The 23,545-nt window shown below is 46.9% G+C and overlaps 1 protein-coding gene across 1 annotated transcript; it reads right to left on the reverse strand.

Annotated features, from left to right (window-relative positions):
* Nucleotides 1-239: 239 nt before the first annotated feature.
* pigc (phosphatidylinositol glycan anchor biosynthesis, class C) lies at nt 240-17,981 on the reverse strand. The gene is made up of 8 exons (XM_060850895.1): nt 17,768-17,981; nt 12,819-12,888; nt 10,751-10,905; nt 6,183-6,295; nt 5,078-5,133; nt 3,358-3,505; nt 1,720-1,886; nt 240-1,219 (listed from the first exon to the last, which is right to left on the reverse strand). The coding sequence occupies exons 1-8, from the start codon at nt 17,931-17,933 to the stop codon at nt 1,156-1,158; spliced, it is 939 nt and encodes a 312-aa protein (XP_060706878.1). The 5' UTR covers nt 17,934-17,981; the 3' UTR covers nt 240-1,155.
* Nucleotides 17,982-23,545: the final 5,564 nt, after the last annotated feature.

Below are 23,545 nucleotides of genomic sequence, written 5' to 3' on the forward strand. Positions count from 1 at the left end.
TGTGGAACCTTGTGAAAAGCTCTACTGAAGACCAAGTCAACAATGACTCAATAATTTTAACGCCTTAACCCCAGCCAGTGGGACTGAGATATCACAGCTGGAATCAAATGCCCCCGGTAACACGCTCACAAATTACAAACAGCATAGTAGCAGAAATGTCCTTTTACGTTTTGCTAAATTCAATTAAACGGCACGTAGGCAAGGAATCATGGAAGAGAACAACAGCCTGACAACAAAGCTTCCAGAAAACTATTTAATTCACTTTCAGAAGCACCAGGAAACAGCAGCTGTCCATGTCTCAGAAGGATTCTCAGCTGACAGGTTGTTACAGGATCAGCAGAAGTTCCTTATGAATTTCCTACAAATCGAGGACACAGCAGAAACCTATAGATCCAGACACTGATTCCCTCGAGTTGGAGTGGTTGAACATATGTAGTGTTGAGATGAAGAGAAGGAGAGAGAGGTATTCCACACAGAATACAAACACCAGCACACACCCATTTCTATGCTGCCGACTCCATGCAAGTCGCTGGCGTTGACGCTGGCTTTTGAACACTTCATATCCTCAGCCAGGTTCATGAGTGCAACCCTCTTTACCACTGCCTTCAACAGGGAGGTAAGTAGAGACAGTACCAAGCTCGAATGGCCAGGTGTACAGTGCCAGTACAGGGTCCTGCAACCTGCCCAGCTCTGCACCCATTCCCCTGTGTAAGAGGAGAGTGGAAATAAATTCAACCTTGATTGGGAAGAGGGTGGTGTTGGTAATATACCCAATCCAGATCCATCAGGAGCGTGCTTGAGATTGAAGACTGATGAGTGATGCTCCAAGTATTCAAGTAGCCAGTTGACATCAGAAGAGGCCAATTTATGAATGGAGTGACGATGGGTGCGAGTTATTTGGAGGGGGAGGGGGGGGTGTGGTGTTAGGGGAGGTGAGAAGTGTTGGAGGACCTGGTGTTGGCACAGATACAGACTGGGGTGGAATCCGTCAGGCTGGCCACTCTCTGAAGGGACACCTGTACTTGAGCGGATCTGATGCTCCATGTGCAACGCGCCTCCTTGCACGCTATTGACGGGCCGTGGACGCAGCGTCCCAGAACGATTCAGACAGGAACGTGAGCGAAGGACGCGCTGGCCCAATCCCCATCCTCCTCGTCACCCCAGAAACCTGGACAGGTCTTCTTTGATCTCCGCTTCATCCCACGGACCGTGGATGTTGCTGTGGGGAAGGCAGAGAGAAGATGGAGTCAGGCATCAGTCAGTGCAACCAGCCTACCCGTGCACAGACAGCACCCCCTGCCATCCGACCCACGTCACCACAGCAGAGGTGGGCTATTCAACCGGGATTGCGTGGGCAGAAGATCGCGCCAGTTCCCGGTCCTCCACATGTGTGAACAGTCAGCGACTGGGTCGGCTTCAAAGCTCCAGTGAGTGCAGCCATGTCACCAGATCATGTGAAACAGACGTGGCATTTACAAAGCCTTTCAGAAACCACACAGATGTCTCAAAAGTGTTTCCCAGCCAATTATTCAGCTCCAGGATTCTATACCACCCAGCAGTCAGTTCACGCGCAGTGAGCTCCTTCGGCGTTGACCCCCCCCCCCCCGACGGTGCCGCACCACCCCACCCCCCCCCCTCCTCAGCACTGAACGGATGACCAGAATAAGCCTGACTGGAATTTCGGCCCACACTACGGGTGCGCTGAACGCTACCACTTACTCTTTCGAGGACTGTAACTTGATGAGGTAGTGAGGACACAGCAAGGCAACTGCTAACAGCAGCAGAGCAAAGAGTACAGCTCCCGTGAGAGAAACCGTCAGCACTCCCAGCACGGCAGCCAGGGTGAAGATAAGGGTGACCACCAGGTAACAGCGAGGGGTGATTGCCTGGACAACAAGAGAATAGAGAAACAGAAAGAGATACTATTAACTGAGCTGGCTGATCAATACACCTTCTAATATCTGGACCTGGCCATACTCTTCATCCCAAGATTAACCAGTGCTGGGCTGTACAACCATGATAGCTGGGGAGGAGTGGGTGTGCTATGGACACTGATACTCCGCACTTCAGGCTCTCTGCCTTTATTCCTGATAAAGGGCTTTTGCCCGAAATGTCGATTTTATTGCTCCTCGGATGCTGCCTGAACTGCTGTGCTCTTCCAGCACCACTAATGCAGAATTTGGTTTCCAGCATCTGCAGTCATTGTTTTTACCTAAGGACAGCTACTCATTTCCATTAAGTTTCACAGCATTGGACCTCCCAACTTGCACAAGGGTCAGAAGTGGAGGCATTCACTGATAGAATGAAGTCCAACACCATCTGTGACTCCCAAAACACTGAACCAGTTCATGCCCTAAGACCTGAACCACACATCTAGGCTGGCTGGGACCGAAGGGTGGCAAGTAACATTCAAGTCACACAACTGCCATTGCCCTGATTGATACTAATGGCATTTCCATCGCTTCAAAAGCATCTTGGTGGTTCCCAGTGACCACAAAATGAACTGGACTAGCCATACAGAAGCAGCCTGGATTCACGATTGCTGCTTTCACTCCTGTCTCGTCAAAGCCTGTTCATACGATGCACGAGGGTGGGACGGAATGCTCTCCACTTACCTGGATGGGTGCAGCTCCAACAATACAGACTCCGCACTGTGTAGGACCCAGCCACTTGCTGGTTAACACTGCACCCACTACCCGTAAGAGTCACTCCCTTCACTACGGTGCACTTTGGCTTCAACATGTCGAAACTCTACAGGAGTAACTCATCAAGGCCCCTTGAAACAGCACCTTCAAACACATGCAGCTCACCGTTACCTTCCCCAGGTCAATCAAGGATGGGCAGCGTAAGCTGGCCTGGACAGTGATGCTCACGTCCCATGAATGATTGAAATAGGGCTCAGCCCCATCTGGATGTCCAGTATAAAGTTAGTCCCAGGGCCTTGTACTACATAGTAAGCAGCCACACAGTCAGTGCGCCCAAGACAGGAGGGGAGGACTCATCTGTGCAACGTTTCACTCTTGCCAAAAGAAAGGGAATTCCATTTTTTCTCACTAAGCAGAGTGAGGGTACAGTCAAAGAGCAGTGGCAAATGGCGGAGAGATAAGGAAGCAATCGGCGACCCATTGTGAGCCACCCCATAACCTGTGGCCAATGCATTCAACCCCCACCAAATGCCCCCAATCTCGCAGCCCTCCAGCATCCCCTCCAACCCCAGAACCTTCTCACTTCACACCCGAGCGCTCACCGTCCAGTCCTCCATTTCCCCACCCCTTCTGCATCCCCTCAACCTCGTCCTTCACCTTGATGGTCCCTCACACCCCATGGTCCCAGCACGTCCTCCACACAAAGCCGCACCTTCAGCTTCTTCTGGAACATGGGCCACAGGGCGAAGACCTCGATGGCCAAAGTCACTGTGACGAAGGCGTGGAGCGAGCTGGGGAGTCGCGAGGCCAGGCACACTGAGGCGAAGATGGCCATGTTCAATGAGAGAGTGCTGGAGACGCTACAAGGAGAGAGAGAGAGAATGTAACAGAACTGCCAGGGAACAGGCAACATAGGTAAGCTTGGAAGGAGCCAACTTGACCACTAAATAATTTGATGGAATATTACAGAATGGAAATATTCGCCTTTGATATTGGGCTGGTCCCTCCTTCCCCCATCACTCCTCCTGCAAAGATATTGCTTCTGGGTCAGAGAGTACGAGCTGTTCACGAACCCCACCCCACTTCATCACATCAGGGGTCACAAAGACTTGCGCATTTCCAAAACACTCTCCCCCACCTCCGAGAACATCCCAACACGACTTCCAGAACAACTAAAGTACTTCTTTAGAAGGGCAATCACAGTTGAAATGGAGCAAACGCAAAATTGTTGACAGCAAAATAATAATATCCAGATAATCGGTTCTGATGGCGCTGGTTGTGTGGTAAACCACAAACACCTGCAGCTGAGACAGCTTTCCCAGGGTAGGTGCAGTTCTAAAACGCAGCTATGTCATCCTCTTAAAGGACAACTCTGAGATGGGCCTTAGACTGTTGGCTTTGCCAAAAACACCCACGTCCTAACAGCAAGTGACTGAAGAGCCCCAATCACGCTCAGTAAATTTCCAGCCTTTTTCTACATGTTTGCCCCCACTGAGAATGACAGGGTCAGCACTGAGGAATGGGACCCACTCCCAGTCTGGATGGAGACCAAGGCGCTTACAAAACAAATTAGATCTGGAAATAGCTCCCTTTATTGAGGATCATGTCTGAACTCCGATCATTTACCCATCTCGAAAGTACTTGAACAGACTGTAACTTGACTAGAGGTGTGCAAACTGCAGTCCTTACGTTACGTGTGGCTCTCAAACTTTCCCAATTGGATTACATTATCACAAAAAAATGCCCAAAATATTCTAGATTAAGGAAATAAAGAGCCATACTGTAATTGTGTGGATAAAAAGTGAATAATGATGCTACAGCTTACGGATAAAAATGATTAAATTGTCATTATGCTCTAAACAAATACATTTGTGAGCGCCCCCTAACCTCTTATAATGTTGATTCAAGAAGTGCACACAATAGTCCAATTGTGGCCTAACCAACCCTTCACACACTTGCAGCATAACCTCCCTGCTCTGAGGAACGGTCACTCAGCCCATAACGTTCACTCTGATTTACCTCCACAGATGCTGCCAGACCTCCTGAGCTTTTCCAACAATTTCAGTTTTAATCCCTTGTGCCTTCTTAATCACTACATCTACTTGTCTCACAGTTGGACATTTACTGAGAGGTCTCATTTTGATCCTCAGTGCTTCCCAGGAGCCTATCATTCATTATGTATTCCCTTACCTTGCTTGTCCTGCCCCAGTGCAGATCTATTCAGGCAAACATACTGAATTTTATTGAATACAGATGCAAAATAGATGTTCAATTTGGTAAATTGTTAAGTACTTGACTTGGAAATGTTCAAATTTCACTCTTTGATTCAAGTTCTGTTTATTTAAAAAAAAGGAATTTTCAAGTTGCCAACCCTGACCTACAAGTGAAAGCGATTGTAATAAAGGACCAATTTCCAGCTAATCAGGACTTACATGGCAGCATTGGCTCCATAATCAAAGAATATCAGGTGACCCAACAGCATAAAGACCTGCAAAACAAGAGACAGACAGGGAGACAGAGACCAGTCGTTATAGCTCAGTCTGGTATTACAACACACAGGGATGGATTTTAAAAAACAAGGATGCTCTCCTATCCAAGGAAGAGAGCCAGATTGGATTCAAATGATTTACTGTGCTTCTCTGTTGACCTGTTGAGTTTCTAGTGCAATTTCTCTTCTAACTTCAGATTTCAGGCATCTTTCAGTATTTGGCTATTATTTCTACATTTTTTAAGGTGTGCATATCGGGATTTGACAGGTCAGCAAGTACAGGAGTGATTGGTGGGCATGACAGGGTCCAGGTAGATAGGAAGAGGAACTGTTCCCGCAAGCGTCGAACCTCGGGTTCCAGACAAACACCTGGGAAACGGTGGAGATTTGAGGTGAAGCCCTTTTGCACCACAAGTGGTTAGCATCCAGGATGTGCTGCCTGAGGATACGGAGGAGGCAAGGTCGATCGAGGCTTTCAGGAAGTGGACAAGTATTTGGAAATGAGGAATGTGGCCGGGAAAAGAAATGGGAGTGGAACTAGGTGCATTGGCCCTCAGAAAACCCCGGCACACAACAGAATGAATGGCCTCGCGGGGTGTGGTAGCAATACTGTGAGACAGCGGGGAGTTCACTAAGCTCAACTTTATGTTGGAAGGCTGACCAGCAGGGTGTTGAAACAGACCAGTTCAAAGTTGGCAGAAGCAGAAACGAGGGTCTCAACTAAAGTTGTGGTGGGGCGGACGTGCTATATCAGAGGGCTGGTTGGGTAATGTTACGTAAGTTGAAAGAGACAGTCTTGTTTACAACTCAGAAGATGGAAACTGAATGACCAAAGATATCTGAGGGCTGTGGTGTGGCAGAATTTACAAGGGGGTCGAATCTGTGGTGGGTTATAGATAGCTGGATCAGCGTTTTCAAATAGTGTTAAGACGCAGAAGAGGGACAATTCGAAGGGCAAAATGAAAGGAGGTTGTGACACAGTCCTGTCCAGCCCTAATGGCTTCTGCCCACTGACGGATGGCACAGTAAACCCTTGTGCCGCCACTTACAGACATGGCATAGATCGTATCGGTGCTGATGGATTCGGTCAGCGTTTTCAGAATCGGAGCAAATCCATACGTGAACGTCACAAAGACGACAGTGGTCTTTAGGTCAGCCCATCCTGTGGAGAGCAAGTTGGAACAGATCAAGGTTAATGTCACAGTTTTACCTCCATGCTCTACCACCCGGGAACGTGCTTTAAATAACAGATCGGCAAATGGTGCAGGATTCAGCAGTTGGCCTTAGCCTGTGTCAGGCTGTCCCTGAGCTGGAAGGCGTACCTACCTACAAGCAGCATTTAACAATGCTGGTCACACTTTTAAACGCGAGTTCTCAAAGCCTGAATGACTTATTAACCTTTCGTTAAGTTGCCCCGTCACTTTCAGAACCTGTGCACTACCACACCCAGCTCTCTTCACTCCAGCCCTCTTTTTAATAACCGTTCCATTTTAATGGTATTTTCTGCCTTCAGTTGCATGGATCACTTTACAAATTCTATCTGCTGCACGTCTGCTCCTTTCCACCTAGACCCCTTGAAGAGGGGAGATGAGGAAGCAGTTTTTTTCCTCACTCAGGAGTGGTCGGGCTCTGGAACTCACTGCCTTGAAGAGTAGTAAAAGGTAGAAACACAACTCATTTTTTAAAAATGAGAAGTGCCCAGTTATGTACCCGAAGTCCCCATAACCTCCAGAGATATACTGTCCAGCAACTGCTGGAAAGTAAAATGAGGCTGGGTGATTTACCTCTAAGGAGGCACAGCCACAATCAGCAGAGAGGCCTACTTCGGCGCTGTAAATGATTCTACATTTTCTCAACATCCTAAACATCCAAACAGGAGCAGGGATATGAGGAGAAGGCAGGGGAATGGCAGTACATGAAGGACTGATGATGGAGGGTCCAGCATGATGTCTCAATATCTTTCTTCAGTGTGGTATCAATTCTATGATTCAAAGACCATGTTTACTACATTGTCCAGTTTTTGTCATCTGCATTTCTGAAGTTTACCCTCACGTCCACTTTGTCAGAGGAGGGGAGAACAAAAAATACTTGAAAACCTCAGTGGGTCAGGCAGCAACTGTGGAGAGAGAAACAGTTTCTCATGAAAAGTCAAAGACGTGCGTGCATGCGTGCGTATTCTGGTCAGCCATGAGATGGATAGAAAGTTGGATCTTCAGTGACAGCTTCAGACTACATGATACATGGGAGAACTGCACATTACCACTGCAACTGCACCTACACAGGTGAACTGTAACCTGCTGCTGCCATCTTGTTAATTTTAACAGTGTTGTGAACCTGGGCAATCTCCAATATACTGCTCCTCCACTGCAGCTCTGCATTTTTAACCCTCAGTCAACTTCATATCCATACTGTCACTGCTCCTGCTCTCCCACTGGCTCCCATTTCGGAAACTCCCAAGACTGTGGCACTTTATCAGACACTTTAAAACTCCACATCCACCATCCTACACAAGAATTAGGAGAAGGTCAGTTAGCCCATCAAGCATCTTCTGCCAGTCACTAAGATCATGACTGATTTGATTATTACACAACCTTTCTAACCCTGATACCTTAAAACATTTCGCTTTACAAGAATTTGTCTACTTCTATATTGACAATATTCAAAGATTTTGCGATCACCACTTTTGCAGGAAAGAGCTCCATGACTCAGACAGAAGTTTTTTCCTGTGGTCAGTGGATGTACACAATTGCTCAGAGTTTCAGATTTCCGCAAGGGGAAATATCCTTTTCACCTTCACCCCTCAAGGCCTCTCACGATCTTTCAATCAAGTCAGCACCTGTTCAAATTCCAACAGATACAGGTCCACCCTACCAAACTTTTCCTCATAAGAGAACCCACCCGTTCCAGAGATTAGTCTTCTCTGAACTGCCTTCAATTCATTTCCATCTTTTCCTGAATAGGGTAGACACTGAGTTTAGATAGGGTAGACACTGAGAACCTTTTTCCGCTAATGGAGTCAGCTGTTACTAGGGGACACAGCTTTAAAGTAAGGGGTGGTAGGTATAGGACAGATGTTAGGGGTAGATTCTTTACTCAGTGGGTTGAGAGTTCATGGAATGCCCTGCCAGTAGCAGTGGTGAACTCTCCCTCTTTATGGTAATTTAAGCAGGGATTGGATAAGCATATCGAGGTTATTGGGCTAGTGTAGGCTAGGTAGGCTTTGGTCGGCGCAACATCGAGGGCCGAATGGCCTGTACTGCGCTGTATTTTTCTATGTTCTATGTTCTAAGGAGACAAAAACTGCACACAGTATTCCAGATGTGGAGAAACTCAGCAGGTCTGGCAGCATCTGTGGAAAGAGAAACCGTTAACGTCGAGTCCAGAATGACTTCTTCAAAACACTGGAGTCACACACTCGAAATGTGAAATGTATTTCTGTCCAAGGATGTTGCCAAACCTGCTGACTTTCTCTAGAACTTGGAGATGTGGTGTTGGACTGGGGTGGACAAAGATAAAAAAAATCACGCAACACCAGGTTATAGTCCAACACCTACCACCCGATGAAGGAGCAGCGCTCCGAAAGCTAGTGCTTCCAAATAAACCTGTTGGACTATAACCTGGTGTTGATTGATTTTTAACCTCAACTTTCTCAAACACTTTAATTACATATTTATAGTCCCTGCAATATCTTGTTTTTACTCTAGATGCAGTCTCACCTTGTATAAATGGAGCAAAATGGTCCCGCTTTTGTACTCAGTTCCCTATGCAATAAATAACATTCTTTGAGCTTTCCTGATGATTTCCTGTCCTCAGTCTCCTTATCAAAAAACACAACTGAGTTTGTCAAGCATAATCTTTCCCCTGGCAAGTCTGTGCTGGTGTTCATCAGTTGGTGCTTGTATAAATGGCTCGTCAACTTTACCCTGAATTGTCTTTTTCAGAAACTTCCCCACTCCCCGTGTTAAACCCCAGGATTGTGTAAAAGCTGTAACATTTAGAGTCATACAGCACAAAAAGTCTAACTCGTCCACACATCCCATTCTGAGCTCGTCCCATTTGCCAGCTTGCTATTCGTATCCCCATTCAGATGCCTTTTAAATGTTGTAATTCCAGCTGCTTCCACCACTTCCTCTGGCAGCTCACTCATACACACACCATCCAAAAAATAAAACCTACTCCTCAGATCCTTGTTAAATCTTTCCCCTCTCACTTTAATCCATGCCCTCTAGTTTTGGTCTCCCCCATCATAGGAAAAAGACCGTGGCTATTCACCTTTTCCATGCCCCTCATGATTTTATTAACCTCTATAAGGTCACCCCTCAGCCTCTCACACACCAGGAAAAACAGCCCCAGCCTCACCCTATAGCTCAAATCCTCCAAACTTGGCAACAGCCTTGTAAATCTTTTCTGCACCCTCTCAAGCATCCTTCCTATAGAAGGGTGACCAGAATTGTATGTAGTATTCGAAAAGCAGCCTTGCCAAAGTCCTGCACAGCCGTAACATGACATCCCAACACCTATACTCAATGCTCTGACCAATGAAGGCCAGCGTGCCAAATGCCTTCTTCACCACCCAGTCTACCTGTGCTTCCACTTTCAAGGAACTAATGCAAGTACACCCCCAGGTCTCTTTGCTTGGCTTCACTCCCCAGGACCCTCCATTAACTGTACAAGTCCTGCCCTGGTTTGCCTTACCAAAATGTAAGTTGCATGCCTGAAGAGCTCTGGAGACACAGTGCTGTGCATCATGGTGAACGGCAGATGAGCATGTCTACAGTTCTCTTTCTTTCTGTTTTTATATCATCATAACACAGCAAACTCCTCACTTAGCTTAGTCCTCTTCTAGAGTACTTTCTGCTTCTGTCAAGGAATCTTTAATTTGGACCCGCTAAGTGCTCCCCTCATGCTCTAGCAATGCCCTTTCACTGTTAAGGACCTGGTCATCCACTCTTAAGCAATGTTGATTTCAGGGATAAACGTAATCATGGGATAGCCAACTGACTGAGGGTTTAATAATAGGATTCCCACTTTGGATCATCCACTGAATGGATGCGGAGAGGGGTCCAAAGTTCAAATGTTGGACAAACTCTTTCTTTTGGGGCATTGGCTATATCCCTCCCTCTAAGCCAGAAAACCTGGGTTCGAGTCTCACCTCCTCCATCTGAACAGTTGATTAAAAAACTTCCTCATCCTGCGATAGGGAGGAAAACATCAGGCTGTTTTTCTGACCAAGTGTTGCAGGATCTTTGAAGCTCACCTGCAAAGAGAGGCAGGGCCTTGGTCACTATCTCAGCCACTTTGCCCCAGTACCACAGTGGGAGGGTCAACATGTGTTGTGTGCTAGAACAGGACTTGAACCTCGGGACCTTTAGACTCAGAGACAAGAATGCAACCCAACTGGACCACTATCAGGGAACGCTTGAGCCCTACAGAGAAGCATGACCGATCAATCAAGAAGGCTTTTGACTCAATCTCCTGGGGACAGGTCAGTTTTCAGATTTTTCCAGCAGGCTAACACTTGCCAGCCCACGAGCTCGGTGTTCTGGGTCTAAAGTTAAACAGAAGACGCAAACCTCCTGCCTGAGCCCTTGGGAGTTGTCACGGGATTTGCACTTACGTGTTCGGCCACTGAGATTACGCCCTGCCCCCGAGTCAATGACATCAAATGTGAGGTAGCCGAAGAGAGAGAGGAGGAGGCCGTACGTGAAGAGCCGGTGAGGGGACAGGTGACTCTGGTCCATGTACCACCACAGGACAACAAATACACACACACTGGGGGGGAAAAGAACAGTGGAGCAGTGAGAAAGCAGCACAGCAGAGGTGGAATCAACATTAGTTGCTTTTATGTCGCTTTTTAAAATTAACTTGCCCTTGGGATCCAGTAGACGATTTTCAGAAGTTTTAAAATATTGAAAGAAAACAATTTACTTTATAAAAAAGTGACAAGGTTTGACCAATGGAACTAGCAATACAAATTACGTGAGGGACTGCAGGAAGGGAGAGGCAACAGTGCAGATGAACTAGCAATGTAAAGATGAAGCTATGAAGTCCAGAAAAGGGAGTGACAGGCTACAAAGGGGAGAGAGCTATTTGAAAACCTTTCATTAAAGGAACCTCACAGAGAAAGGGAAACCCAAGGTAAGGAATTCACTGTCAGGTGATGTGGAGTCTCTACATTAAAGCTGGAGAGGTTCTGGAGCGATTAATTGGAGGGAATCGCTGTAGATATTATTGCAGTGAATGCTGTTAGTCGTACAGTTTAATGCGAAAACATTTATACCACAACACACTCATTCAAGTCTTTACCACATCTCAAGCATCTTACACACTGAATTCCTTGAGGTGCAGAGACAGAGAGAAGCTTAAACTACAACACTAGAGCTGTAACCTTATCGTACATAGAGAAGTATTTGTCAATTATTTTTAAGACAGCCATTTGTTATTCATTTCGTGTTCCCTGCCAATTTAAATACTGGGTGTCAAGGAAATTAATGTTTTGTGTGTTGTGATTTTAAATTTAATGGAGCGTTGATGCTTCTGTGCAAGTCTGAATGCTCAGCATCAACATAAACACTGAAGGTATTGTTACATCATCTCAAGGAGAATAAATGGAGATAAAAACAAAGTTCCTGGAAAACCAAAACACAGCCCCGCAAATCAATGGGCAGCTTAAGAAATCTCAAGAACAGACATCGAAAGAAAAATAATTTTGACTCTTCATCTAATAGCACATTGGCGTGCAAACCCAAGACATGTAGCACAATGGATTCTGGTCTACACCGAAAAGATAAAACGCAGATTGGGTCCACAAATCTGGCCCTGTCACTTTAATCCCACTCTGTCAGCAATGTTCCAGTGAAGGTCAATGCAGGGTCACTCAACAGTACCTGATCTTTCAATTAGGCCCTTTACAACTTTTTAAGATTCAACTTTCTTAGCGCAACCATTTTGTTCGGTTTTGCTTTGGCTTTGAGGGGCCAACTGTGGGGTCTGATTAGATTACTTACAGTGTGGAAACAGGCCCTTCAGCCCAACAAGTCCACACCGACCCGCCGCAGCGCAACCCACCCATACCCCTACATTTGCCCCTTCACCTAACACTACGGACAATTTAGCATGGCCAATTCACCTGACCCGCAGTTCTTTGGACTGTGGGAGGAAACCAGAGCACCCGGAGGAAACCCACACAGACACGGGGAAAATGTGCAAACTCCACACAGTCAGTCGCCTGAGGTGGGAATTGAACCCGGGTCTCTGGCGCTGTGAGGCAGCAGTGCTAACCACTGTGCCACCGTGATTCTACATGTGATATTCCGGACCCCTCTTTTGTTTCATTATTTGTCCCTTTCCCACTTCCCATTAGCCTTCCAGCATCATTCCTTGATCATTTAGTCTCTCCTGCCTTCCACTCTGCCAAAGATCGTGCCTTCGGTTTTTCCCTCATCCTCCCTCCTGTTACTACCTCTGGAACTTGCCTGGATCCTGTTGCATCTTGAAGGTTAGCAAGTTCAAACGAATGGCCAATAGCCTGAAGTATTAATGCTGTTTCGCTCCCTCTAGATGCTATCTGCCCTGCTGAGTATTTCCTGCTTCTTCTGGTTTTACTTCAGATTCCCATTACTGGCAGCAATTTGCCTTTGGACAACCCTAACTTGCACTTGCAAAGTAAAGTTGGGTGTGCTTACCTGGACAACTGATGGATGACAACACTGGATTCACACACCACTGTCCAAAACCGGTACTGGCGGACATAAACTAGAACGGAAAATAAAGCTTATGATGATAAAATCAAAGGAACGTGCCAACTTTGGAGCAGAAACAGGACATTCAGCCTTTTGAGTTTCCTATGCCATTCAATAAGCTCATGGCTGGTCTGGTTGTGGTCATAACTCCACTTTCCTGTTTAGAATACCATCCTTCTCACCTCTTGTGAATCGAAACTCGAAATAAGCCGAGCTTCCAGACTCGACACTGCACCCTTTTAGACTCAATATTGAGTTCAATCATTTTCCGGCTTCTCCTATGTCCTTACCCCACACTCTGGACCTTGTTATCACATAACCTGCTTTTACACACCACCCATTGTTAGCTGCTAATTGTCCACTAACAGCTAGCCATTCTCCCAGATGAACCACTATCCACTCCTTTCCCCGTCCAAGTGTTCTTCTCTCTCTTTGGGATCTATCCCAAACCATTGTTTACTCCTCACCCCCTCCCCCAATCATATCTTCTGCATAAAAACCAACCTTTTCATAGCTACCATCGGTTCTGAGGAAGGGTCACTGAACCTGAAACATTATCTCTGTTTTCTCTTCACAAATGCTGCCAGACTGGAATTTTTCCAGCAATTTCTTTGTTGCTGGTTTCCAGGATCTGCAGTCATTTCATTTTATATTCCAGACTCCACTGCTTTCTGGAGAAGAGAATCCTGCATAAAATGACCCTCAGAAGACAAGATCTACATCTACATCTTAAACGAGAGACCCTTTAGCTTTAAAAGGTGTGTCCACACTTTCCAACTCGGGAAGTAAAGGCATCCCTCAGTATCCACCCCATCAAGTCACCTCAAGATCTTATACATTTCAGCGATATCACTTCTCATTCTTTCAAACTTCAATGGGTATAGGCCGGACCTGCTTACCATCTTCCTTAAACTTGCAGTGAAGATCATTTGGACCATCATCTTAATGCTGGCTCTTTGAAGCATTAATGAATGTGCCCCACACTCATCTCTCTCGCCTCACAGTCCTGTAATTCCTCCTCTGCCTCAAGTGTTTATTCAATTCTCTTTTGAAAGACAACATTGACCATGCTTCAGTCTGCAGGCCTGATCTTCAGCATTACCCAGCTCACTACCTCACACACATTCCTGTCCTCCATTCGTTGCACTGTGCCAGTGAGGGCCAACGTAGGCTGAACGAACAACTCTTAACCTTCCGATTAAGCACTTGACACATTACTGGACTTAACATGGGGGCTCAATAACTTGAACAGTGGATTATCAGGTAGATAGCACAGTGAAGGCAGTGTTCAGTATGCTTTCCTTTATTGGTCAGATCACTGAGTAATGGAGTTGGGAGGTCATGTTGCAGCACTACAGACCATTCATTAGGTTACTTTTGGAATACTGTGTGCAATTCTTGTCTCATTCCTTACAGGAAGGATGTTGTGAAACTTGAAAGATTCAGAAAAGATTGATAAGGATGTTGCCAGGGTTGGAGGGTTTGAGCTGTAGGGAGAGGCTGAATATGCTGAGGCAGCTTTCCCTGGAGCATCAGAGGCTGAGGGGTGACCTTATAGAGGTTTAGAAAATGAGGGTCATGGACAGGGTAAATAGACAAGGTCTTTACCCTGGGGCAGGGGAGTCCAGAACTAGAGGATATAGGTTTAGGGTAGAGGGGAAAGACATAAAAGGGACCTAAGGGGCATTTTTTTTCCAGCAGAGGGTGGTATGTGTATTGAATTAGCTGCCAGAGGAAGTAGTGGAGGCTGGTACAATGACAGCATTTAAAAGACATCTGGATGGGTATAGAGAGATATAGGTCAAGTACTGACAAATGGGACTGGATTAGTTTCGGATATCTGGTCAGCATGGACAAATCAGACTGAAGGGTCTGTTTCCGTGCTGTACATCTCTATGACTTTATCTCTTCAAATTGTGAACTCTATTCTTCATTTTGAATTTTCTTTGTTGCCACATGCTGGTCTGAATTTTATTTCTTACTCTTTTGCTTTCAGAGGTATTTATTACTCTGCTACCTGACACTTGCTTTTTTTCCCTTGTATACAACCCTTTGTGCCCTGTCATCTTCATTATTTAATCTTGTATTCTCTACTCTCAGACATTCCTTGTCCTTTCTCCTCCTGCTGCTTTACAGCAGCATAAAACCTGTCATACTTCCCAGCACCTGATCAGTTTTGAAATCACATTGGGGTCAAAACATTGATTCTGTTCCATTACCGACAGGCACTGCCATTACACTGCTCCATTACTTTGTACTTCAGATGGCCAACACCCACCAGTACTTAGCTTTTATTTATTGCTCTTCCCCAATGGCCCTTAAATGGAGGGGCATAGAGGGCAGTTAAGAGACAACTGTCTTGTTGAATACATGCAATCACAGGTAGGCAAGACTATGAAAAAACGGCAAAGTTTGCTTTTTCTCATAAGGATATTAGTAAATCCAATGGGGTTTTACAACAATCGGTGATAGTTTGATGCGCACCTTTATGGGAGGCTAACTTTACAGTCTAGATTTAAGGTGGAATTGTTTCCAGTGGCTGAATTATTTTGATACTTTCTAAACTTATTATCAAAACCTTCCATGCTCTTGAACACCTCAGTTAAAAAACCTTCTTTGCTCAGAGACAAGCCACAGTTCCTCAAGCTCTCCACCTGAGCTGATCTGTGTTATCTACCCTGGTCCGAATCAATTAGTCTTCTCCATGGCCATTCCAATCCTAGACACGAAGTATCAATGGTGCAAGCTGCCAAATGATTCCCAGCTTCAAATGCTTACTCTGGCAGTACAAAACGCATATTATTCAGTTCTGTGTTACGAGACTACATATTGAACGATATTACAAAGTGGATGAGATTTCCCCCCCTTGACACTCCATCTTTCCCTTGTCACTCAATGGATATTGACACAATTTTGAACTCAGCCCAATCAATCTATGTCCTGGGTGTGAAAACGCTGAATATACAAGACTGACCAGCCCTTAGCTACACCCTTTCCCTGTACACACAATGTGGAAGCCGAATTTACAAAGCAGCAACACAGCAATAGATTCTGCTGGCAATCCAAGATACAAAGGATGGTTCCTATTACAGGCAAAACCAATCTCTCTGAAATGTCACACAGAGGGTGGTATGTGTATGGAATGAGTTGCCAGAGGAAGTGGTGGAGGCTGGTACAACTGTAACATTTAAAAGACATTTGGATGGGTGTATGAATAGGAAGGGTTTGGAGGGATATGGGCTGGATGCTGGCAAGATTGGGACTAGACTGGGTTGGGATATCTGGTCAGCATGGACAGGTTGGACTGAAGGGTCTGTTTCCATTCTGTACATCTGTATGACTCAGAAAGACCTAACAGGGACCTGGGAGCATGAATTTTATGAGAAGGAAATATGTAATAAAATCTCAGCCCAACATAAAGCTGCACAGATTATGGGTGTATCAATTGAAAATGTCAAGACAGGCGTGGGTACATTCTTGCTGGGTGAGAGCTTTAAATAATGGAAGCTAGAAACATTGGTTAGCCAAGACCTTATCGTCTGCAAACTTAGCCAGAATACTGTCAGTTCTTTCATCAAGATGGTTAATGCTCGCCACCTCCCATTTCCTGCGTCCCTCATACGAGGCTGGGGAAGGGGGGAATGCCCCACATTAGGCTGGGGGGGTAGGGGAATGCCCCACATTAGGCTGGGAGGAGGGGAATGTCCCACATTAGGCTGGGGGGGTAGGGGAATGTCCCACATTAGGCTGGGGGGGGTAGGGGAATGCCCCACATTAGGCTGGGGGGGGTAGGGGAATGTCCCACATTAGGCTGGGGGAAGGGGAATGTCCCACATTAGGCTGGGGGGGGTAGGGGAATGCCCCACATTAGGCTGGGGGGAGGGGGAATGCCCCACATTAGGCTGGGGGGAGGGGGAATGCCCCACATTAGGCTGGGGGGAGGGGGAATGCCCCACATTAGGCTGGGAGGGGTAGGGGAATGCCCCACATTAGGCTGGGAGGGGTAGGGGAATGCCCCACATTAGGCTGGGAGGGGTAGGGGAATGCCCCACATTAGGCTGGGAGGGGTAGGGGAATGCCCCACATTAGGCTGGGGGGTAAGGGAATGCCCCACATTAGGCTGGGGGGTAAGGGAATGCCCCACATTAGGCTGGGGGGGGGGGTAGGGGAATGCCCCACATTAGGCTGGGGGGGGGTAGGGGAATGTCCCACATTAGATTGGGGGGGGAATGTCCCACATTAGGCTGGGGGGGGAATGTCCCACATTAGGCTGGGGGGGGAATGTCCCACATTAGGCTGGGGGGGGAATGTCCCACATTAGGCTGGGGGGGGAATGTCCCACATTAGATGGGGGGGAATGTCCCACATTAGATGGGGGGGAATGTCCCACATTAGGCTGGGGGGGGAATGTCCCACATTAGATGGGGGGGGGGAATGCCCCACATTAGATTGGGGGGGGGGAATGCCCCACATTAGATTGGGGGGGGGGAATGCCCCACATTAGATTGGGGGGGGGAATGCCCCACATTAGATGGGGGGGGGAATGCCCCACATTAGATGGGGGGGGAATGCCCCACATTAGATTGGGGGGGGAATGCCCCACATTAGATTGGGGGGGGGAATGCCCCACATTAGGCTGGGGGGGAATGCCCCACATTAGATTGGGGGGGGGGAATGCCCCACATTAGGCTGGGGGGGGAATGCCCCACATTAGATTGGGGGGGGGAATGCCCCACATTAGATTGGGGGGGGGAGGGAATGCCCCACATTAGGCTGGGGGGGGGGAGGGAATGCCCCACATTAGGCTGGGGGGGGGGGGGGGGGGGGGGGGAGGGAATGCCCCACAGCTGTCTCTACCCCCCCCCCCTCTGTCCCTCCCATTTCCCACTCACTGTTTTTCCGCAGTTCCTCCAGGAAGCTGCCGTCCACGAAGTTATCGGGGAAAGGCTGCCTCTCGTACAGGACCTTCTTCCAGCGGCCGGCCCGGGGCCGGGGCGCATTCTCCGAGGCCCTGCGGCCTGACACAGCGGCCACCCCGGGCTCCAGGGCCGCCCTCATCCAGGCCCCAGGCCTCCCCCCCCCAGCGCTGTCCCCGCTCTCAGGGGGACCGGAAGTCAGCCCTCCGTCTCCATGGCAACCGCCGGAAGTGTGCGCGCATCTCCTTCCCGTCAGGGCGCGCTCAGCGGACAATTCCGGGTCAGGCACACGCGGCCTGCCGGGTAATGAAGCTAAACGGTTCATTTATGAGACTTTTGGAAGATTTGACAGACGCCAAACCCTGGTCGAGGTTTTTGAATGTTCGGGCCCGCCATCTTTGACGCTGGCAGCCTCATCGATTGGGTAGCCGCCATCTTTGATGTTGGCGTGTGAACGCCATCTGTAATGTCTGCCGGGTTTGGTGCGTCCGCCATCTTTCATGCTGGCGCTTCTGCAAGCCTTGAACACCTGCCATCTTTGATGCTGGCGTTGTCATTGTTGAGTCGAGAGTGCCTCCTGTTCTTGGTACTGCCCACACAGATAGAATGGAGCCACCCAATGTCTAGAGCTCATGATACAACCTGCCCCAACCAGAACTAGAACCAGCACCAGCACTTGGTGATATGCCTTTCTTTTCCCTCCACAAAGCACATCCCAAACTCTCCTCCTCCCAGGGTTTGAGAGGGTCCTTAGCTGCAGCCCAATTCATATCACTCACTTTTCACTGTCACTCGCCCTAATGCCTCTCAATATGATTACTGAATATATTTAATGCAAAGTATTCAGTTTAAAAGAATCGAGAGGTAAGGGGAGAATCAGAACTGTGACACAACGGTTAGAGGGTAGACCAAGGTTACACTGAATGGAGCAGCAGGTTCAAAAGGCTGAATGGACTATTCCTCCTTCTAGCATGTGGCATAAAACTGAGCCAACAAAATGAACCTGTACGGTATTTATTGAATCCCTACAGAGTGGAAGCAGGCCATTCAGCTAAACCAGTCCACACTGACCTTCCAAACAAAAGCCCCCCCAACCCTATCTCTGTAATCCTGCCTTTCTCGTGGCTAATTCACAAAGCCTACACATCCCTGGACACAATGGGCAATTTAACATGTTTGGACTGTGGAGGAAAATTAGGACACCCAAAGGAAAGAACACCCATATAGAGAGAAAAAATGTAAACTCCACATAGGCTAAGTTCCTAGCATTGTAAGGCAGTAGTCATAACCACTGAGCTACTGTGCTGCCCAATTCAGCCCATTAGTTGTTCCAGTGCTTTGGCGGAACCAGAAAGTTCTCCTAAATTTCAAGGTGATAATTTATCTATGACTCACATCACATAAACACAGTGGCTACAAGAGCAGGTCAGAAGCTAGGAATACTACACCTCCAGACTCTCCAAAGCCTGTCCATCATCTACAAGGCACAAATCAGGAGTATGGTGGAATGCTTTCCACTTGCCTGGATGGGTGCAGCTCCAACAACACTCAAGAAACTTGACACCATCCAGGACAAAGCAGTCCACTTGATTGGCACCACATCCACAAGCATCCACTCCTTCCACCACTGATACTCAGTAGCAGTAGTGTGTAGTGTCGACAAGATGTACTGCAGTAATTCACCAAAGCTCCTCAGACAGCACCTTCCAAACCCATGACCACTTCCACCTAGATGGACATGGGCGGTAGGTGTATGGGAATGCCACCGCCTTCCAAATCACCCACCATCCTGACTTGGAAATACGTCGCCGTTCCTTCACTGTCACTTGGTCAAAATCCTGAAGTTCCTTCCTTAATGGCATTGTGGGTCAACCCACAGCAATGGACTGCAGCAGTTCAAGAAGGCAGCTCATCGCCACCTTCTCAAGGGGCAACTAGGGATTGGCAATAAATTCTGGCCCAGCTCACATCCCATAAAATGAATTTAAAACAAATTAATAGTGAATTTCCACACTGAGCAAAATTCAATTATGGTCTATTAGCTCCCACAAGTAAATAGCTATTTTTCACTTAGCGTAGGAATGCGCTTTTTCTGTGCTATTGATCTCCATTAACTCTCTAGTGGGAATACAGAATCCGAGTGTATGTTTATACCCATCTCAGATGTCACTCTGCTTAGCAAGTTTGCTGATACTGCGTACTTTCTGCTTATATTGAGCTCTGAACATTTACAAGTGCCTTCACTTAACCAATTGCGGCATCAAGCAGCACTAACAATGGGACTCCGGTGGAAAACCATCCAATGAGTGGAGTCATACCTGGCACATAGGAAGATGGTTGTGGCTGTTGAAGGTCAATCATCTCAGCTTCAGGGCCTCTTTCTAGGGGTCCCACAGAGTGGTGTTCTATGCCCAACCATCTTCAGCTGTTTCATCAATGACCTTTTCTTCATCATATGGTCAGAACTGGGGATGTTCGCTGATGATCGCATAAGGTTCAGTACCATTCACGACTTCTCAGATACTGAAGCAGTCCGTGTGGTGTGATACAAGTGTGAAGCAATGACCATCTCCAACAAGACAGAATCTAACCATTTACCATTGATAAAGAATGGCATTTGCATCAATGAATCCCTTACTATCAATATCAGGGGGTTACCTTTGACCAGGCAATCAACTTGATTGGCCATATAATTACTGTGACTACACATCAGGGCAGGACTTATACACTTAATGGTAAGGTCATGGGGAGACCTTGGAGAGCAGATTCGTAGCTCCTTGAAAGTGGAGCCGCAGGTAGATACGATAGTGAAGACAGTGGTATGCTTTCTTTTATTGGTCAGAGCATGGAGTATAGGAGTTGAGAGGTCATGTTGCAGCTGTACAGGACATTGGTTAGGCCACTTTTGGAATATTGCCTTCAATTCTAGTCTCTCTGCTGTAGGAAGGACGCTGTGAAACTTGGAAGGATTCAGAAAATATTTACAAGGCTATTGCCAAGTTTGGAGGATTTGAGCCACAGGGAGAGCTGAATAGGCTGAGGCTCAGGGATTAGAGAGGTTTATAAAATCACAATTCAGTAGCACCAGTCCACAGGATTCAATGAGCTGTTCCTTTTGCTTCCTAAGGCTTTCTGTTCTTGAATTTCCTTCTCCAGGTTCTTTCACTGCTTCACAGGAGGCACAGGAAGATTGTTACACAAATTACAAAGTCTCTTCGTTACTGGTTAAAAGGCAACAATTTCCAGCAGCTGGTAAGAGGAAATTAGCAGATTGTCTTCAGGTCTTGTTCCTGCTGATAGACAGCACCACAGAACCTCCAGCAGCTCAGGGCTTTAAAATCAAACTGAAAACACCCAAACGGTCCTCCTGTCCTGGAGCCAGTCAGAGAGCTATTACCAACCTGATGCCTTCTGGCAAGCATAACTGTTAGAGTTGCATAAATCAGTCAGCAATCTGTTGCTGATTGAATTTTACTTCTCATAATCCCACTGCCACCACCTTCCCCCAGTCTATCTCCTCTCTCTTCCCCCACTGCTTACAAAGTAACAGTGTAAACACAACTCACAATGAGTTCCAGTTACATAGAGTCTTAGAGATGTACAGCATAGAAATGGACCCTTCAGTCCAACTCGTCCATGCTGACCAGATACCCTAACCCAATCTAGTCGCATTTGCCTTTTAAATGCTATGGAACATAGAAGGCCCTTCTGCCCTTGATGTTGTGCTGACCTGTGAACTAATCTAAGCCCATCCCCCTACACTATCTCATCATAATCCATATACTTATCCAAGGACTGTTTAAATCGCCCTAATGTGGCTGAGTTAACTACATTGCCAGGCAGGGCATTCCACGTCCTTACCACTCTCTGAGTAAAGAACCTGCCTCTGACATCTGTCTTAAATCTGTCACCCTTCAAATTGCAGCTATGCCTCCTCGTACAAGCCATCGTAATCATCCTAGGAAAAAAGACTCTCACTGTCTACTCTATCTAATCCTCTGATCATCTTGTATGTCTCTACTAAATCCCCTCTTAGCCTTCTTCTTTCTAATGAGAACAGACCCAAGTCTCTTAGCCTTTCCTCATGAGACCTTTGCTCCAGACCAGGCAACATCCTGGTAAATCTCCTCTGCAGCTTTTCCAAAGCTTCCACATCCTTCCTGTAATGGGGCGACCAGACCGGTATACAATATTCCAAGTGAGGCCGCACTAGCGTTTTGTACAGTTGCAACATGGCATAGTTATAGAGACATAGAGATGTACAGCATGGAAACAGACCCTGTGGTCCAACCTGTTCATGACAACAAGATATCCCAACACAATCTAATCCCACCTGCACCCAGCCCATATCCCTCCAAACCCTTCCTATTCATATACCCATCCAAATGTCTCTTAAATGTTGCAATTGTACCAGCCTCCTCTGGCAGCTCATTCCATACACGTACAACCCTCTGCGTGAAAAAGTTACCCCTTAGGTCTCTTTTATATCTTTTCCCTCTCACCATAAACCTATGCCCTCCCATTCTGGACTCCCTGACCCCAGGGAAAAGACTTTGTCTATTTATCCTATCCATGCCCCTCATAATTTTGTGAACCTCAGCCTCCGATGCTCCAGGGAAAACATCACGGCTCCGGAACTCAATCCCTCTACCAATAAAACCTAACACACGGTACGCCTTCTTAACAGCACTATCAACCTGGGGTGGCAACTTTCAGGGATCTATGTTTAGAAAACATTATAATTCTACCAGTCTCCACCACTTCCTCAGGCAGCTCATTCCATACCTGCACCACCTTCTACAAATGAAAAAGTTGTCCCTTAGGTGCTGTTCTTCTGTGCAATTTTAATTGTTCCATTACTGACAGCCATGTTTCGTTGCCTAGACCACAAGGTCTAGGTTACCTCCATAAACCAGTAACTCTTTCTTTCTTTCTTCAGGACACTCAAAACCTACCTCTGATCAAGCTGTTTGCCATCTGCCCTGATATTGTCTTATGCGGCTCTGTCTAATTTTGGTTCCTAAATGTTCTTGAAAAGTTGCTAAGGTTATCGTATTACATCAAAACACCATACAAATACAAGTTGCGAGCAAAATATTGCGAAATCTTTATACAGTACTAAAAGGATACAGAGCTCATAATAGCTGTTTGGTGACAGCATTGAAGTTTGTAATTCCCTAAGCATTTTCAAAGCATGTTTTAGTGCATCCATCAATCTATTCTTGTCCAAGCATCACTTCATCTGGAAAGACTGCATCTTAACAGTTTGAACAGCTTCATCAAGAAGCTTTTCCTGCTCACCCTTAGGTGACTGTTGAGTTAAGGCACGATGAAAGGAGGTCGCTACAGCTAACATGAGTCAGAGTCAGCTGACACTTCGTTCCCCAACTTGTTTTCAAACATACAGCAGTTCCATCTTCAATGCTTCGTTTTGAAACAGCCTTCTTCTTTCAGTTTCAGACCACAATCAAAATGAAGAAAAATGTTTTAAGAATTTGCAGCTGACTCAAGGACAGCTGCTGAGGGAGTAGGGGATTGCGACTGACGCCACGCCCTTCCCGTTGTGGGACGTGGCTGGTGCTTTCAATATTTTGCTCCCATAAGGAGAATAGGCAGACTCAGATCCACATTCTCGATTTCTCAACCCTTCAGGAAAGGCAGTGCATGTATTCCAGGAGGACACAAAGCTGACTGACTCCTGTCAGCTTGTGTCTGATGCAGGTGGGGAGGCTGCGTTATTGGCCTCAACTTTTC

The sequence above is a fragment of the Hemiscyllium ocellatum genome, chromosome 35 (assembly GCF_020745735.1).
Source record: "Hemiscyllium ocellatum isolate sHemOce1 chromosome 35, sHemOce1.pat.X.cur, whole genome shotgun sequence".
Lineage (NCBI taxonomy): Eukaryota > Metazoa > Chordata > Chondrichthyes > Orectolobiformes > Hemiscylliidae > Hemiscyllium > Hemiscyllium ocellatum.

What these genes read in the sequence shown, in the direction of transcription:
- pigc (XM_060850895.1), bottom strand. Translation starts at nt 17,933, where the DNA reads ATGAGGGCGGCCCTGGAGCCCGGGGTGGCCGCTGTGTCAGGCCGCAGG. An exon ending in GGAGGAACTGCGGAAAAACA is followed by an intron (nt 12,889 to 17,767) that starts GTGAGTGGGAAA and finishes TTTCCGTTCTAG; the next exon opens with TTTATGTCCGCCAGTACCGG. An exon ending in ATACGATCTATGCCATGTCT is followed by an intron (nt 5,134 to 6,182) that starts GTAAGTGGCGGC and finishes CTTGTTTTGCAG; the next exon opens with GTCTTTATGCTGTTGGGTCA.